The sequence below is a fragment of the Oncorhynchus masou genome, chromosome 12 (genome assembly GCF_036934945.1).
Source record: "Oncorhynchus masou masou isolate Uvic2021 chromosome 12, UVic_Omas_1.1, whole genome shotgun sequence".
Classification (NCBI taxonomy): domain Eukaryota; kingdom Metazoa; phylum Chordata; class Actinopteri; order Salmoniformes; family Salmonidae; genus Oncorhynchus; species Oncorhynchus masou.
In genome coordinates this window covers 19,793,861-19,812,314 of record NC_088223.1, presented here as the reverse complement: position 1 = coordinate 19,812,314, position 18,454 = coordinate 19,793,861, and the positions used below count along the sequence as shown (strand labels likewise).

The 18,454-nt window shown below is 46.5% G+C and overlaps 1 protein-coding gene across 3 annotated transcripts in view; it reads left to right on the top strand.

Moving 5' to 3' along the window:
• Nucleotides 1–18,454, top strand: part of LOC135549666 (engulfment and cell motility protein 1-like) — a 216,435-nt gene that overhangs the window by 120,770 nt on the left and 77,211 nt on the right. For all 3 annotated transcript variants that reach the window (XM_064979847.1, XM_064979848.1, XM_064979846.1), the window contains 3 exons: nucleotides 441–569; nucleotides 2,677–2,781; nucleotides 3,834–3,942. In XM_064979847.1, the coding sequence (XP_064835919.1) occupies nucleotides 441–569; nucleotides 2,677–2,781; nucleotides 3,834–3,942 (343 nt within the window). The remainder of the gene's footprint in view (nucleotides 1–440; nucleotides 570–2,676; nucleotides 2,782–3,833; nucleotides 3,943–18,454) is intronic.

Below are 18,454 nucleotides of genomic sequence, written 5' to 3'. Positions count from 1 at the left end.
GATCAACAGTATGGAAAGCCTCTGAATTAGCAGTGAGTGATCAACAGTATGGAAAACCTTTGAATTAGCAGTGAGTGATCAACAGTATGTAAAGCCTCTGAATTAGCAGTGAGTGATCAACAGTATGTAAAGCCTTTGACAGGTCAATGAAGTGGGCAGCACAACATTGCCTTTTATCCATACAGTTAACCACATCATTTATAACGAGGGATGTAGCAGAGATAGTGTTATGACCTGGTTACTAATTACCAGTGATATCAAACATGTATATATTTTTGGTTCCAACCCCCCCCCCCCCCCGTTCTCTCTCTCTACCTGAGAAATACCAGTGAAAGTTCTCTGTAACAAACCACTTTAGAATAATGCTTATGTTTTGTTACGTTTTCTTGTTTTTACTGTGTATTTATATCTGAATGCTTTTTCCTCTTATGTCTGCCTAGGCCCAAAGAGACATCATCTTTGAGCTGCGCAGGATTGCGTTCGACGTGGAGTGTGAGCCGAACAACAGTGGCAGCATCGAGAAGAGGAAGTCCATGTACACCCGGGACTACAAGAAGCTGGGCTTCATTGTAAGTCACACACACACAAACATCTGCAAAACTGGGCCTCATTATACATCACAAGAAAAATGTTTGAGCCTCTGCATCCCCAAAACCTCCGCTGTTGGACTTAGTTTTGATGTCGGTATAGCAGACCCATAGGCAAGACATGTTCTTCAGTAGTGGAGCTCTTTTATTTATTTATTTATTTTTAACTAGTAGGGAGAGGACTGGGACACTGTCAGATAAGGGGATGGCATGGCAGCTGAATCCAGCCCTGTGTATGTGTGGCGTGATACCCAACTACACACACACAGACACACACTAACCCTCTGGCTTTACAGCCTTACAGACACACACACAGAGGACTACAGCAGAATGCAGCTATGCTAAATGGCGTATTCACACAAACAGCTACCGCAGGGTGGAGATGGAGAAAGAAAACAAGCCCCCTCCCTGAGTACTGTTGTTAATTGGTTTAGAAGATGACATGTTGCTCTGTGCTGCCTCTCTGTGTCTGGAAGGAGGAAGTGTGGCCCCCATGAGAGCTCTCTCTCTCTCTCTCTGCTCTCTCTTTTCTCTCCCTCCCCCTCTCTCTCTCTCTCTGCTCTCTCTTTTCTATTTTCTCTCTCTCTCTCTCTCTCTCTGCTCTCTCTCTGAAGTTTATGAGCTGTGGCATATCGCTGTCGTATCCATGGTGAGGGGGAACTAAGCCCATCATTTCCTCTCTAAGTCCCTGAACTGTTAGGGGCTTGGCAGCTCGCTAAGACCCAAGTCACTCTGCTACGCTGCTGTGTGCTGCCCTAAGATAAGGCCTGACTTCATCTCTCCAGTGGTGTGGAAGACCCTGAAAATATCCCTCTGACTTTACAGGCTCACACTCATATGCAAGCACACACACGGTCACACACGGTCACACACACACACATGGTCAGACACGGTCAGACACGGTCACACACGGTCACACACACACACACATACACGGTCTCACACGGTCACACACACACACACACACACACACGGTCACACACGGTCACACACACACACACACGGTCACACACGGTCACACACACACACAGACACACACACAGTGTGAGGAAGCACAGCACAGTGTGAAGGTGGCTAGATGCAGTTGATCTAGTGCTGTATCTAGAGGGCAGTAGTCTGTGAGATTCTATTAGTCTCCCAGGTAGACAGGGATCTTAGAGAGACGTGCTTATTTGGACTTGGTGAGGGAATTGTTAAAGGTTGTGGTTCTACCTTTGGTCTGTCAGGAACAGTTACACAGCTGGATCTCTGGGACTCCTCCATGTTACTCTCACTCTCTCTCCTTGTCATCTCTCTATGTCCTCCATTCACTCAGACAAGTTAGCGTGCTGATGGAGAATAGAGATCAAATTAGTCCCCCAATCAACCTTGTGTCTTATTCAGACTTGTCCTAGTCTTGTTTGTCTGATGACTCACCTCTCTCTCTCCTCTCTACCTCTCTCTCTCCTCTCTACTTCTCTCTCCCCTCTACCTCTCTCTCTCCTCTCTCTCTGTCTCGCTCTGCCCCCTCTTTCCTCTCTCTCTCTCTCTCTCTCTCTCTCTCTCTCTCTCTCTCTCTCTCTCTCTCTCTCTCTCTCTCTCTCTCTCTCTCTCTCTCTCTCTCTCTCTCTCTCTCTCTCTCTCTCTCTCTCTCTCTCTCTCTCTCTCTCTCTCTCTCTCTCTCTCTCTCTCTCTCTCTCTCTCTCTCTCTCTCTCCCTCTCTACCTCTCTCTCTCCTCTCTCACTGTCTCTCTCTGCCCTCTCTTCCCTCTCTCTCTACCTCCTCTCTACCTCTGTCTCTTTCTGCCCTCTCTTTCCTCTCTCCCTTCTCTCTCTGCTCTACCTCTCCTCTCTCTGCTCTCGTTCCTCTCTCTCTCTGCTCTCTCTCTTTCCTCTCTCTCTCCTCTACCTCTCTCTCTCTTCTCTCTCTCTCTCTGCCCTCTCTTCCCTCTCTCTCTACCTCTCTCTGTCTCTCTCTGCCCTCTCTTTCCTCTCTCTACCTCTCTCTGCTCTCCCTTTCCTCTCTTTCTCCTCTATCTCCTCTCTACCTCTCACTCTCCTCTCTCACTCCTCTATCTCTCTCTTTCTCTCTCTCTCATATATATATTAGAACCATGTGAACCCTGCTATGGACTTCACTCAGATTCCTCCTGGGATGCTGGCTCTGGATAACATGCTGTACTTCGCCAGACACCACCAGGATGCCTACATCAGGGTTAGTAGCTCTAACATACACACAGGCACACAATTCCTTTTGGTTTCCTTAGAGTCCATTACTTTGTGTTTAGTGTTCCTCTGCAGTGCCTTCTGCCGACCTAAACTCTCTCCATCTCACACACACACACACACACACACACACACACACACACACACACACACACACTCTCATTCCCTGACCCGTCCCTCACTCCATAGATTCACTGAGCTCTGACCAAACAGTCTGTCTGATGAAACACAATGCCAATATGTAGCCTTGGAATTCAGTCAAGCCAATACTATAGCATATGGCTATGTCCTCCTAATATAAAACCTAATACACAGGCTGGCCCATCCCTCTCCCCAGCCTGCTGCTGTGACGAAACACGGCCAGCAATTCCCCAAATTAAACTGTCACCACGGCGATGATAAGGATGCTAATGTTTTCCAGTATAGACTTGTCGCTGCGGCAACGTTATAATTGGAGTGGATTTTTGGACATGGAGAATTGATTTATGAATTAAACACGCTGTGTACAAGTGCACCAGTTAAGGCTCAAACAAGGTTCAAATGGATAGTAGAGGCTTCTGTAATGGTTACGTAGAAGGAAAGACATCTTGATCTAATAAAGTCAATGTCACATTGAGATTCAAATGTCTTTCAGACTTCACATTTGTGGTAGATAACATTCAGTATAATGTGCTGTACTTAATAATAACTCAAAACTAATCTCTGGATGAATTACGATGGTACCATAGAGATGGGATGATCAACAACAACAAAAACAGTTTTTCCCACTTTTCTGTCCCACTGGTGACCTTCTGCTGTCTCTGCTTTCCCTGTCCTGCTCCGCCTCTCCAAATGAATCATCTTGGTCAACTTTGACTTCAAAGTGTGTGTTTACCTGGATTAATGGGTCAAGGGTCATATGGTTTGAGTTCGTTACCAGCCCTGGTGGAGACGTCTGTCTCTGTGACTGTCCGTCTGCGCCTGGTGGCTGTTAAACACTTTTATGACAAAAGTATTTGCAAAAACGTTGGTAGATTGAGTGACTTTCTGTCCCTATTACAGATTGTTCTGGAGAACAGCAGTCGTGAGGACAAGCACGAGTGTCCGTTCGGCCGCAGTAGCATCGAGCTGACCAAGATGCTGTGTGAGACCCTTAAAGTGGGAGAGCTGCGTGAGTCTTTACTGGTATTAACTATCCTCACCTCATTGTTCCTATTAGACCATATTGTGCTTGTAGGGTCATATTCACTAGGAACAAAACGGACCTAAACTACTTGAAATTGTCCAATAACAGACTATTGTTTTTGTAGCTACAGTGCAAAATGTTTTGCTAGGGTGTGCACTAATGAATACACCCCTGATTTACTGACAATGGTGTTCTGTAGGTGATATGGGTGCTGAGCAGTGGAGGCTGGTGAAAAAATCTATAGGAGGATGGACTCATTGTAATGGCGGGAATGGAATTAATGTAACAGAGTCAAACTAGATGCCCATGTGTTTGATACTGTTCCATGAATTCCATTCCAGCCATTACGATGAGCCCGTCCTCCTATAGCTCCTCCCACCAACCTCCTCTGGTGCGGAGTACCCGACAATATCTGTGCACAAATGTAAGAATTCAAACTAGGTGATGCACAGAATCTGTTTTTATATTGGTTAGCCACATTCTGTTGCCTTCTGAATACAAACAATCAACAAAACGACAAAGAAAGAAACATATAAGTAGCATAGTACCAGGAGGTTTTCTCTGTGTTCACATTCTGCCTCATATCAGTAGCATAGTACCAGGGGGTTTTCTCTGTGTTCACATTCTGCCTCATATAAGTAGCATAGTACCAGGAGGTTTTCTCTGTGTTCACATTCTGACTCATATAAGTAGCATAGTACCAGGAGGTTTTCTCTGTGTTCACATTCTGCCTTATGTAAGTAGCATAGTACCAGGAGGTCTTCTCTGTGTTCACATTCTGCCTCATGATTTCCAAATCTGATTAGTTAGTACTTAGTGCTCCCAATTTTAGCTCCAATAGCTCTCAATACTAAAGTGTGTGAGACTCATCGAGAGCAGCTCTCACCATTGACTTTTAACCCTATTGAGTGTTAGTGGAGGAATGCGATGTGGAGGGCACTTTGATGTACGAGGGTTAAAAGCATCATCGCTGTCTGTTTTCCCAGCCATTCAGACAGAGAAATAACCTCCAGAGCATTTTTTACCGTGAACTCTGTCTCCTGCAGTGAAGATAAAAGGAGCCATTATACTTTGTAATTGTGCTGGAGTTCATCAATTAGTGACGAAGTAAGTAGGCTTCAAGTGCGCCCTATTCCACCTCCTAATAGACTCTCCACCTGTCTCTCTCTGGGACTGGCACTGCCCAGGGGGAGAAGAGCTGGGCACTCTCCTTATTGCATCATATAGGGCCGAATAGGAGCCCTATCTGCTAACTTCATTTTAGTGGGATGGGAAGGTTGTAAATGTAGCCTACCTAAATAAGTTAAAGCTAGATTTAGAAGTGATGCCTATACTGCTTTAAGAAAAAGATACCACTTCTTGTAAGGAACTGTGATGCATCGAAGAACTGATTAACATGTATGGTTAGGAAATACTTTTTCTCTCTGAGTCTGCATTAGTATCCAAAACCTTTGCAATTAAACTCAAACCCTGAAGCCTATATCCTATCTCTGATTTCCTTTTGGTATTCATGTCAGCTTTGACCGTGACACTCATGCATGGTTCTGGCTAGTCTGTGATAGCACTCTAACTCCAGTACCCATCATGCTCTGGAGCAGTGGTTCCCAACTCCGGCCCTCCAGTACCCCCACACTATATATTTTTGTTGTGGCCCCAGGCATGCACACCTGATGCAACTAATCATCAAGCCCTTCATGAGATGAATCAGGTGTTTTTGTCGAGGACTACAACAATGTGTTAAGGGGAACTGGAGGACTGGAGTTGGGAAAAGACTGCTTATAGGGAATAGAGCCACCATTAATATTGATGACCATGGAAGGGTCAGACACGGTATGCACTATGCCACAGTGTGTAGCAGGGTTGAGAGTCAATTCCATTTCAAGTCAGTCATTCCAGGAGGCCTATGGCAATTTTCAATTGATTAATAGATTTTCAATCATATCAGTTGAAAACTGCCATTCATCTTCAATGAGGAGCTTTATCCAATCCCTAAATGTAATTCAGTTAGCTGTGTGTTGAGTGGTTAGGCAGTGACCCCAGAGCCCCTAGGCATGACCCTACCCTCTCTCTCCTTCTGTCTGGAGATAGGGTCCAATGGTCTGTGTCTGACAGGCCAATTTGTCCGCCCCCCCCCACCCCCATCACTGTTTTCCTGTCTGTCCCCTTGCCCCCTTCTCTCACTGTCTGTCCCCTTGCCCCCTTCTCTCACTGTCTGTCCCCTTGCCCCCTTCTCTCACTGTCTGTCCACCTGCCCCTCCTCACTGTCTCCCCCTGCCCCTTTTTTCTCACTCTGTCCTCATGCCCCCCTTCACTCTCTCCCCCTGCCCCCTTCTCTCACTCTGTCCTCATGCCCCCCTTCACTGTCTCCCCCTGCCCCCTTCTCTCACTCTGTCCCCATGCCCCCCTCTCTCACTGTCTGTCTCCCCAGGCATTTACAATAAAGCATTTTATTAGTAACAAGATGACAACATAGAATTTAGCATCATGTCTTGATTCAAAGTCTTAATACAAACCAACAAAGAGAAGCATAGCACTTTAAAGAGTCATTATGACACTTGGAGTTGCAGTCTGTATAACTCAACAGAGCATCCAAGCATATGGACGTTTGGGGGAAATGGAAAAATGTAGTTTTAATATTCACAAATCAAAGTTATTATAGGAAAGGAGGGAGGACAGGATAGGTAAAGGTCGTTAGATAAATCCATTCTGAGCCGTGCCCTGCAGCCCTTTAAATGATTTAAAAGTGCAAGGGCAGAGAAACTGACACAACCCTCCACTCAGACACCAAAGCTTCATTAAATGAACTCGGAAATGGAAGCAGTGGCATAGTTCTTCATTAAATAGTAATGGTCTGCCTTTAAAAAAAACATAATAATATGAAAAAACGAAACCCCCGGTGTCAGAGTGGAGGAGAAAGTCGTGTTCAAAGCTCTCTCTCTTCACACATCCATTTGCTGGATAAAAATAGAAAGACGATAAGGAATTCATCTCGGCGCCAACCGTAACAATTTTTTGCTTGGATCATTTACTTTAGTTTGCCGCTTTGAAATGCCAATAAACCTCTGGTGGGCCTTGGACTTCTTAATTCCCCATCTACCCAGACAAATCACACACAACAGGATTCTGGGAATGCTTGGGGCATCTTTTGGCCTTTCAAGTCTATTTTCTGTATCCCTCCACTATCCACTCTATCCCTGCACTATCCACTCTATCCCTGCACTATCCACTCTATCCCTCCACTATCCACTCTATCCCACTATCCACTCTATCCCACTATCCACTCTATCCCTCCACTATCCACTCTATCCCTCCACAATCCACTCTATCCCACTATCCACTCTATCCCTCCACTATCCACTCTATCCCTCCACTATCCACTCTATCCCTCCACTATCTACTCTATCCCTCTACTATCCACTCTATCCCTCCACTATCCACTCTATCCCTCCACTATCCACTCTATCCCTCCACTATCCACTCTATCCCTCCACTATCCACTCTATCCCTCCACTATCCACTCTATCCCTCCACTATCCACTCTATCCCTCCACTATCCACTCTATCCCTCCACTATCCACTCTATCCCTGCACTATCCACTCTATCCCTCCACTATCTACTCTATCCCTCCACTATCTACTCTATCCCTCCACTATCCACTCTATCCCACTATCCACTCTACCCCTCCACTATCCACTCTATCCCTCCACTATCCACTCTATCCCTCCACTATCCACTCTATCCCTCCACTATCCACTCTATCCCTCCACTATCCACTCTATCCCTCCACTATCCACTCTATCCTTCCACTATCCACTCTATCCCTCCACTATCCACTCTATCCCTCCACTATCCACTCTATCCCTCCACTATCCACTCTATCCCTCCTTTATCCACTCTATCCCTCCACTATCCACTCTATCCCTCCACTATCCTCTCTATCCCTCCACTATCCACTCTATCCCTCCACTATCCACTCTATCCCTCCACTATCCACTCTATCCCACTATACACTCTATCCCTCCCCTATCCACTCTATCCCACTATCCACTCTATCCCTCCACTATCCACTCTATCCCTCCACTATCCACTCTATCCCACTATACACTCTATCCCTCCACTATCCACTCTATCCCTCCATTATGCACTCTATCCCTCCACTATCCACTCTATCCCACTATCCACTCTATCCCTCCACTATCCACTCTATCCCTCCACTATCCACTCTATCCCACTATACACTCTATCCCTCCCCTATCCACTCTATCCCACTATCCACTCTATCCCTCCACTATCCACTCTATCCCTCCACTATCCACTCTATCCCACTATACACTCTATCCCTCCACTATCCACTCTATCCCTCCACTATCTACTCTATCCCTCCACTATCCACTCTATCCCTCCACTATCCACTCTATCCCTCCACTATCCACTCTATCCCTCCACTATCCACTCTATCCCTCCACTATCCACTCTATCCCTCCACTATCCACTCTATCCCTCCACTATCCACTCTATCCCTCCTCTATCCCACTATCCACTCTATCCCACTATCCACTCTATCCCTCCACTATCCACTCTATCCCACTATCCACTCTATCCCACTATCCACTCTATCCACTCTATCCCTCCACTATCCACTCTATCCCTCCACTATCCACTCTATCCCACTATCCACTCTATCCCTCCACTATCCACTCTATCCCACTATCCACTCTATCCCTCCACTATCCACTCTATCCCTCTATCCCACTATCCACTCTATCCCACTATCCACTCTATCCACTCTATCCCTCCACTATCCACTCTATCCCACTATCCACTCTATCCCTCCACTCTATCCCACTATCCACTCTATCCCACTATCCACTCTATCCCACTATCCACTCTATCCCTCCTCTATCCACTCTATCCCTCCACTATCCACTCTATCCCTCCACTATCCACTCTATCCCTCCACTATCCACTCTATCCCACTATCCACTCTATCCCTCCACTATCCACTCTATCCCACTATCCACTCTATCCCTCCTCTATCCACCCTATCCCTCCACTATCCACTCTATCCCTCCACTATCCACTCTATCCCTCCACTATCCACTCTATCCCACTATCCACTCTATCCCTCCACTATCCACTCTATCCCACTATCCACTCTATCCCTCCACTATCCACTCTATCCCACTATCCACTCTATCCCTCCACTATCCACTCTATCCCTCCACTATCCACTCTATCCCACTATCCACTCTATCCCACTATCCACTCTATCCCTCCAATATCAACTCTATCCCTCCACTATCCACTCTATCCCTCCACCATCCACTCTATCCCTCCACTATATCCCTCCACTATCCACTCTATCCCACTATCCACTCTATCCCACTATCCACTCTATCCCTCCACTATCCACTCTATCCCTCCACTATCCACTATCCCACTATCCACTATCCCTCCACTATCCACTCTATCCCTCCACTATCCCCTCTATATCGCCACTATCCACTCTATCCCACTATCCACTCTATCCATCCACTATCCCCTCTCTCCCTCCACTATCCCCTCTATGTCTCCACTGTCCCCTCTGTATCTCCACTATCCCCTCTATATCTCCACTATCCTCTCTATATCTCCACTATCCTCTCTACATCTCCACTATCCCTCCACTATCCCTCTATCCCTCCACTATCCCCTATATCTCCACTATCCCTCCACTATCCCTCCACTAACCACTCTATCCCTCCACTATCCCCTCTATATCTCCACTATCCACTCTACATTTACATTACATTTAAGTCATCTATCCCTCCACTATCCACTCTATCCCTCCAATATCCCCTCTATATCTCCACTATCCCCTCTATATATCCACTATCCCTCCACTATCCCCTCTATCCCTCCACTATCCCCTCTGTCCCTCCACTATCCCATCTATCCCTCCACTATCCACTCTATCCCACTACTATCCACTCTATCCCACTACTATCCACTCTATCCCTCCACTATCCACTCTATCCCTCCACTATCCACTCTATCCCCCCACTATCCACTCTATCCCCCCACTATCCACTCTATCCCCCCACTATCCCCTCTATCCCTCCACTATCCACTCTATCCCTCCACTATCCACTCTATCCCTCCACTATCCACTCTATCCCACTATAAACTCTATCCCTCCACTATCCACTCTATCCCACTATCCACTCTATCCCACTATACACTCTATCCCTCCACTATCCACTCTATCCCCCCACTATCCACTCTATCCCACTATCCACTCTATCCCTCCACTATCCACTCTATCCCACTATCCACTCTATCCCTCCACTATCCACTCTATCCCTCCACTATCCACTCTATCCCTCCACTATCCACTCTATCCCTCCACTATCCACTCTATCCCACTATCCACTCTATCCCACTATCCACTCTATCCCTCCACTATCCACTCTATCCCACTCTATCCCACTATCCACTCTATCCCTCCACTATCCACACTATCCACTCTATCCCTCCACTATCCACTCTATCCCACTATCCACTCTATCCCTCCACTATCCACTCTATCCCTCCACTATCCACTCTATGCCTCCAATATCCACTCTATCCCTCCACTATCCCTCTATCCCTCCACTATCCCCCTATATCTCCACTATCCCTCCACTATCCACTCTATCCCTCCAATATCCCCTCTATATCTCCACTATCCCATCTATATCTCCACTATCCTTCCACTATCCTCTCTATCCCTCCACTATCCCCTCTATCCCCCCTCTATCCCTCCACTATCCCCTCTATCCCTCCACTATCCCCTCTATTTCTCCACTATCCCTCTATTCCTCTACTACCCCTCCACTATTCCGTCCCACTTTTTTATAGAGCAATTTCCCCAAAGTGCACTACTTTTGACCAGGATCCATAGGGCACTCGTCAAGTGCACTAGAGGGAATAGGGTCTCATTTGAGACACATCCCATGGTGTATACCTTGAGGTCATTGTAGCCTACTGACCTTTAAATAGGGTGCTGTGTCTTAAATTTCTCCCTCTTACACAACAACAACAGAGCAGATTGCTGAATCAGAGATTCAGTCAGAAAGAAGCAGGGCAATGTGGAACATACACAGGTCAACAGATCGGTTTGAAAAAAAGGTTTTCTGTTTCCCCGGGAACGTAGGCGAGCGGACGGCGGCAGGCAGCAGCGGTGGCACTCTGCATTCCACTTGAACTTTTCAGTTCGACCCAAGGTTCAATAACCGCCACAGCCGCAACCATAAATAGATACTGTTTTGACATTTCCCTGGTTTGTATTTATATATTTTTATGCAGAAGTGGGAAGAGAGGGCGGGGAGTGGAGAGGAATGGAGGGGGCTTGTTTGTGCGATCTGCCTGGCTGGCTGTGTGTGTGTCACTGTGCTGCTTGGCTCTGCGCATTAATCATGTCCCCGTCCAGTTGTCCTGAGTCCCCTCCCATCTGACACCCCTCCACCCCCCTTCCTCTCCAACAGCCCACTGCAGAGCTTAAAAGATTTATCGTCTCCAGCCCAGCATGTTTCCCCAGAACAGGCTCACTCATTCATTCACTCACTGGGCAGGTCTCAGGCTTACCATGTCTTTCTGCATACCTGTCTCTAGGCAGAGATGCTGCTATCCAAATCTGTGATGTCAGGTTTGTCTGACTGTTTGGAATTGAGTGATGTCATGAGCTGTTACCTGTGGGAGGTTGTTGTTCCCTCCGAGGCTCCTCTCTGCTGTGGCGGACGATCAACATTTTCTGAAGATTTACAGTGACTACGTTTTCCACTCTGATCTAAAGTGACTTGACAGGTGAACGAAATACGATCTAATCCCATCCACTCTATAATATATTCCATTTAGCAGATGATTTTATCCAAAGCCACTTAATCATGCGTGCATACGTTTTACGTTTGAGTGGCACTTATGAGTAGGTTTTTCCTTACTATGTTAAATGTCTATAAGAAACACTGGGTCTTAGTTATAGCCCACAACTATAGCACCAGGATATTCCTGGTAAGTTCACGCAGTGAGGAAAACTCCTGGAGATGGATAATGAATGCGACAGGGTACAGAACTCCACTTTACACTTTTGAGATGGAGCCCATCTACAATGAGTATAGATAGCTTTTCCCTGGGCTGAAAACAAGCAGCCATTTGAGAAAACAGCGAGCACATACACAAGCATTGGTTGCTCCTACCGACTGCTAATGCAGTGAAATCAAGTACAAAATCAAATAAGACAGGAAAGGCTTGTTCTCAGATTCCTCTCCTACTGTGTGCTCACTCCTCCGCTCGGTTAACCAAACACGCAGACAAAAGGCTTGACGTAGATTAGATGCATTGTAATGATGAGATTGCTCCGACGTCTGTTTTTGTGCAGTTTTTCGGGGCAGGAAATAGATGATTGTTTGCTTTGTGTGTGTGTGTGTGACAGAAGAAGAATCCGAGTTTGTTTGTTATGTCCGGCGGCAGCTCTAGGAAGTATAATGTAAGAGATGTGTTTTTATTTGCATAAGCATAATTCAATTTCTCTGTGCCTCTGTATTTGGGAGAGCTTTGTCTCATAAGGAATGCATGTGGGTTTATTTACAGAATAAGAATAATGACTTTTCTTTGGCTACTTCTCTCTGTATTGGACAGGGCTGTGTGATTTAGAATGGATGTGTGTGTTCCTTCATGTAGGAGTAATTAGATGTATTTTCACGTCTGTATTCCAGCAGAGCTGTCAGGTGTGGAGTAAATAGATGTACACTACCGTTCAAAAGTTTGGGGTCACTTAGAAATGTCCTTGTTTTTGAAAGAAGATCAAATTTGTTGGCCATTAAAATAACATCAAATGGATCAGAAACACAGTGTAGACATTGTTAATGTTGTAAATGGCTGACTTTTAATGGAATATCTACAAGGGAGAGAGGCACATTATCAGCAACCATCACTCCTGTGTTCCAATGGCACGTTGTGTTAGTTAATCCAAGTTTATCATTTTAAAAGGCTAAATGACCATTTTGCAATTATTTTAGCACAGCTGAAAACTGTTGTGGCCAGAAACAAAGAACGTTCTTCTGAAACTCGTCAGTCTATTTTTGTTCTGAGAAATGAAGGCTATTCCATGCGAGAAATTGCCAAGAAACTGAAGTTCTCGTACTGCGCTGTGTACTACTCCCTTCACAATACAGCGCAAACTGGCCCTAACCAGAATAGAAAGAGCAGTGGGAGGCCCCGGTGCACAACTGAGCAAAAGGACAAGAACATTAGAGTGTCTAGTTTGAGAAACAGACACTTCACAAGTCTTCAATCGGCAGCTTCATTAAATAGTACCCGCAAAACACCAGTCTCAACATAAATAGTGAAGAGGCAAATCCGTGATGCTGGCCTTCAATGCAGAGTTCCTCTATCCAGTGTCTGTGTTCTTTTGCCCATCTTAATCTTTCCTTTTTATTGGCCAGTCCGAGAGATGGCTTTTTCTTTGCAACTCTGCCTTTCTTGACCACACATGTTAAAATATTTAAGCCCTGATGTTTAAAGTTTCAAATGTAATTGCCATAATCCAATAAATCCAAGAGAAATCTTACTCACTGGAGTTCTCACATTAAAAACAGCCAGCTGTGCTGATGACAATGGGAACGGAAACACTTCTTTTACCTTAATAGTGCACTACTTTTCACCCTGAGCCCTGCGGTCCCTGGTCAAAAGTAGTGCTATACAGTATGTAGGGAATAGGGTGCGATTTGGGGCGCAGTCCACCTGTCCTGACCTGTATTTTATTTTATTTTTTTAATTTTACCTTTATTTAACCAGGAAAGTCAGTTAAGAACAAATTCTTATTTTCAATGACGGCCTGGGAACAGTGGGTTAACTGCCTGTTCAAGGGCAGAACGACAGATTTGTACCTTGTCAGCTCGGGGTTTGAACTCGCAACCTTCCGGTTACTAGTCCAACGCTCTAACCACTAGGTTACCCTGCCGCCCTACAGTTAGGCGAGGTCTGATGTGAAGAGATTTGTCCAGCATGGGAGAGAACTCACACTCAGCTGACCCATTGGCTGGAAGGAAACCAAGGCTCCCTGACCAAGCCAGTGTCTTGGCATCCTCTTGCCAGTCTGGACAGGACACTGACTGACCCTGACATTGACTGGCCCTGAAAGGTGTTGCTGACGCTGCGTCTCACAAACACACACACACTTACGCACATGTACACACGCACACACACACACACACACACACACACACACACACACACACACACACAGACACACATTTCGCTCTCCCCTACACACACACTCTCTTTGTCGCAGGTGGATGTCCAGGCCTGCTGGCATAGTAATTAGTGAGGATGACATCTTTCCGTGTGTTTTCATCATGCTGGTTCTCTCGCTGCAAGGTGACTCTCCTCTCTGTGTTCGTCCTCTTGTTTGTCCTTCCCCTCTCTCCTTCCATCCCTCCCTCCTGCCCCCTCACATTCATCTCACTGAGCTCAGACAGATGTCAGGAAGGCTCTCTGCCCACTGGTCACTCACACTCTCTCTCCCTTTCTCTCTCTTTCTCTCTCTCTCTCTCTCTGTGTCTCTCTGTCTCTGTCTCTCTCTGTCTCTTTCTGTCTCTCTCTCTCTCTCGGTCTTGGTCTCTCTCTCTGTCTCGCCCTCTCTCACACAGACCTCATACATAATTTATATTACAAACAATCTTATCTGCTCTGATGCTCTCTCCCTTTCTCTCTCTCTCTCTCCCCCTGTCTGTCACCTCTCCCTCGATGTTCACATCTGTGTAGTAAGTGTCAAGTCTGTCTGTCTGTAGTCTGAGCTCTAATCAGTTATATGGCCAGAAGAGCGTCAATGTTCTCAAGCCTTCATGTCCCGCATGTCAATGAAACACAAGTCTCCTAGATTACAGCGAACTTTGACCTCCAGGGCCCAGACTACCCAGTCACAGCTGATGATAGATAGGAGCTGGTGGGTGGCATCTGACTATCCCAGAGCATGCGTAACCCCTGGGGAACAGAATGATGTGGTGAAGTGATTGGTGTCTGACTGCCAAGTGAGTATTTTGCGACCTTACCTTTGCTGTTGAAACGGAGAGAAACCTACTTCCATGAAAGGCTAACTCCACCTCCATGGGGAAGTTGACCGTCCTTTATTGGTTAGTAAGGTACGCGTTGGGGCCACACACACACACACACACACACACACACACACACACACACACACACACACAGACAAACAGACACAGACAGACAGAGGACTGGGATGGGCCAGATGGTGTGTACCCCTACTCAGGCCAATGACTCACCCTGCTAACCCCCTCCATCTGTCTGGGGCCCTCAGGGGGACGTGTCCTGTTCCCGTCCACTCACTGGCCTATGATGTCATGCTGCCTGTGATATAACCACACCATGATCAATGACTCCTACTAACTCCAAGCTCTTCTCTGTCCTGGCACCCCAATGGTGGAACCAGCTTCCCCCTGAAGCTAGGACAGCAGAGTCCCTGCCCATCTTCAGAAAACACCTGAAACCCTACCTCTTCAAAGATTCAGAGTATCTTAAATAATCCCTCAGCAGTCCCACTCGCTCCACCTCCTCACCTTATATCAGGACCCCAATAGACAATTACCTCACTCATTTTATGAACCTCTAGCTAAAACCAAGGTACTATTTTAATACTTTGTAAAAATAGATGAAGTGGTCCCAGAAAGCTCAGAAATTCCAACAAGAATAATGGGTAGTCCCCTGTAATATGTGGTCACTAAATGTCATACATTCCAATCAACAGTGTATCATCAAACAGTTGGCGCCAAGTGCCTTTCTCAATGGAACACCCTGAATATATATTTTTCACGTCGCCTGGGAGTCGGGTCAAGTTGGTTAGGGGTAGGGTTAAGGTGGGTAAGGTTAAGAGGGTTAGGGTGGTTCGGGTAGTTAGGGGTAGGGTGGTTAGGGGTAGATTTAGGGGTAGGGTGGTTAGGGGTAGGTTTAAGTTGGTTAGGGGTAGGTTTAAGTTGGTTAGGGGTAGGGTTAAGGTGATTAGGGGTATGGTTAAGGGTAGGGTTAGGGTTAAGGTGGTTAGAATAGGGGGGTTAGGGGTAGGGTTAAGGTTAAGGTGGTTAGGGGTAGGGTGGTTAGATGTAGGGTTATGGTGATTAGGGGTAGGGTTAAGGTTAAGGTGGTTAGAATAGGGAGGTTGGAGGTGGGAGTAGGGTAACAGTGATTAGGGGTAGGGTGTTTTATTTTTTTTCATTTTACCTTTATTTAACCAGGCAAGTCAGTTAAGAACAAATTCTTATTTTCAATGATGGCCTGGGAACAGTGGGTTAACTGCCTGTTCAGGGGCAGAACGACAGATTTGTACCTTGTCAGCTCGGGGGTTTGAACTTGCAACCTTCCGGTTACTAGTCCAACGCTCTAACCACTAGGCTACCCTGCCGCCCCAAGGGTTAGGGTTAGGGTGGTAAGGTGGTTAGGGGTAGGGTTACGGTGAGTAGGGGTAGGATGGTTAGGGGTAGGGTTAGGGTTAAGGTGGTTTGGGGTAGGGTTAGGGGTACGGTGGTTTGGGGTAGGGTTAAGGTGGTTAGGGGTAGGGTGGTTTGGGGTAGGGTTAAGGTGGTTAGGGGTAGGGTGGTTAGGGTTAAGGTGGTTAGGGGTAGGATTGTTAGGGGTACGATGGTTAGGATGGTTAAGGGTAGGGTGATTAGGGTTAAGGTGATTAGGGTTAATGTGGTTATGGGTAGGTTTAAGGTGGTTAGGGGTAGGGTTAAGGTGATTAGGGTTAGGGTTAAGATGGTTAGGGGTAGGGTTAAGGTGGTTAGGGGTAGGGTTAAGGTGGTTAGTGGTTAGGGTTAGGGTGGTTAGGGTTAGGGTGGTTAGGGGTAGGTTTAGTGTGGTTAGGGGTAGGTTTAGGGTAGTTAGGGGTAGGTTTAGGGTGGTTAGGGGTAGGGTTAAGGTGGTTAGGGGTAGGGGTAGGGTGGTTAGGGTTAAGGTGGTTAGGGGTAGGAATGTTAGGGGTACGATGGTTAGGGTTTAGGTGGTTAGGATGGTTAAGGGTAGGGTGATTAGGGTTAAGGTGATTAGGGTTAATGTGGTTATGGGTAGGTTTAAGGTGGTTTGGGGTAGGGTTAAGGTGGTTAGGGGTAGGGTGGTTAGGGTTAAGGTGGTTAGGGGTAGGATTGTTAGGGGTACGATGGTTAGGATGGTTAAGGGTAGGGTGATTAGGGTTAAGGTGATTAGGGTTAATGTGGTTATGGGTAGGTTTAAGGTGGTTAGGGGTAGGGTTAAGGTGATTAGGGTTAGGGTTAAGATGGTTAGGGTAGGGTGGTTAGGGGTAGGGTTAAGGTGGTTAGTGGTTAGGGTTAGGGTGGTTAGGGTTAGGGTGGTTAGGGGTAGATTTAGGGTGGTTAGGGGTAGGGTTAAGGTGGTTAGGGGTAGGGTGGTTAGGGGTAGGGTGGTTAGGGTTAGGGTGGTTAGGTGTAGGGTTAAGGTGGTTAGGGTTAAGGTGATTAGGGGTAGGGTGGTTAGGGGTAGGGTTAAGGTGGTTAGGGGTAGGGTGGTTAGGGTTAGGGTGGTTAGGTGTAGGGTTAAGGTGGTTAGGGTTAAGGTGGTTAGGGGTAGGGGTAGGGTGGTTAGGGTTAGGGTGGTTAGGTGTAGGGTTAAGGTGGTTAGGGGTAGGGTTAAGGTGGTTAGGGGTAGGGTTAAGGTGGTTAGGGGTAGGGTTAAGGTGGTTAGGGGTAGGGTGGTTAGGGTTAGGGTGGTTAGGTGTAGGGTTAAGGTGGTTAGGGTTAAGGTTAAGGTGGTTAGGGGTAGGGTTAAGGTGGTTAGGTGTAAGGTTAAGGTGGTTAGGGGTAGGGTTAAGGTGGTTAGGTGTAAGGTTAAGGTGGTTAGGGGTAGCGTGCGTGCGTGCGAGCGAGTAGGACTAAAGGTTCAATGCATCTGCCACTCCTGAAGGACATGTACCAAGAAGTGAGCCGTGTCCTCTTTGGTCTCTTTCTTTCTCTAAGACGTCATGTACCAAGAAGTAAGTCAGAGTGATGGCAGTCTGTTCTTTAGAGTACATGGTCTCATTGCTGTGCGAGTCTAACCTCTTGGAGAGAAAGTGGGACACACAGACAGACCCACACACCATCATCGGTGATCACTCGGATTGTCCTCCATCAGGTCTTCTATTTGTGGGTCTTCAGATGGCTGATAAGTCTGATAAGGTGCCATATATGATCTGTATCAGGGGCTCCCTGACCTTCCTTTAAATTTTATTGTATTTTATTTAACCTTTATTTAACCAGATAGGCCAGTTGAGAACAAGTTCTCATTTACAACTACGATCTGGCCAAGATAAAGCAAAGCAGTGCGACACAAACAACAACACAGAGTTACACATGGAATAATAAACACTGGAGTAATAAACACTGGAGGGAGGTAAGGCAATAAATAGCCCATAGTGGCGAAATAATTACAATTTAGCCGTTAAACACTGGAGTGATAGATGTGCAGAAGATT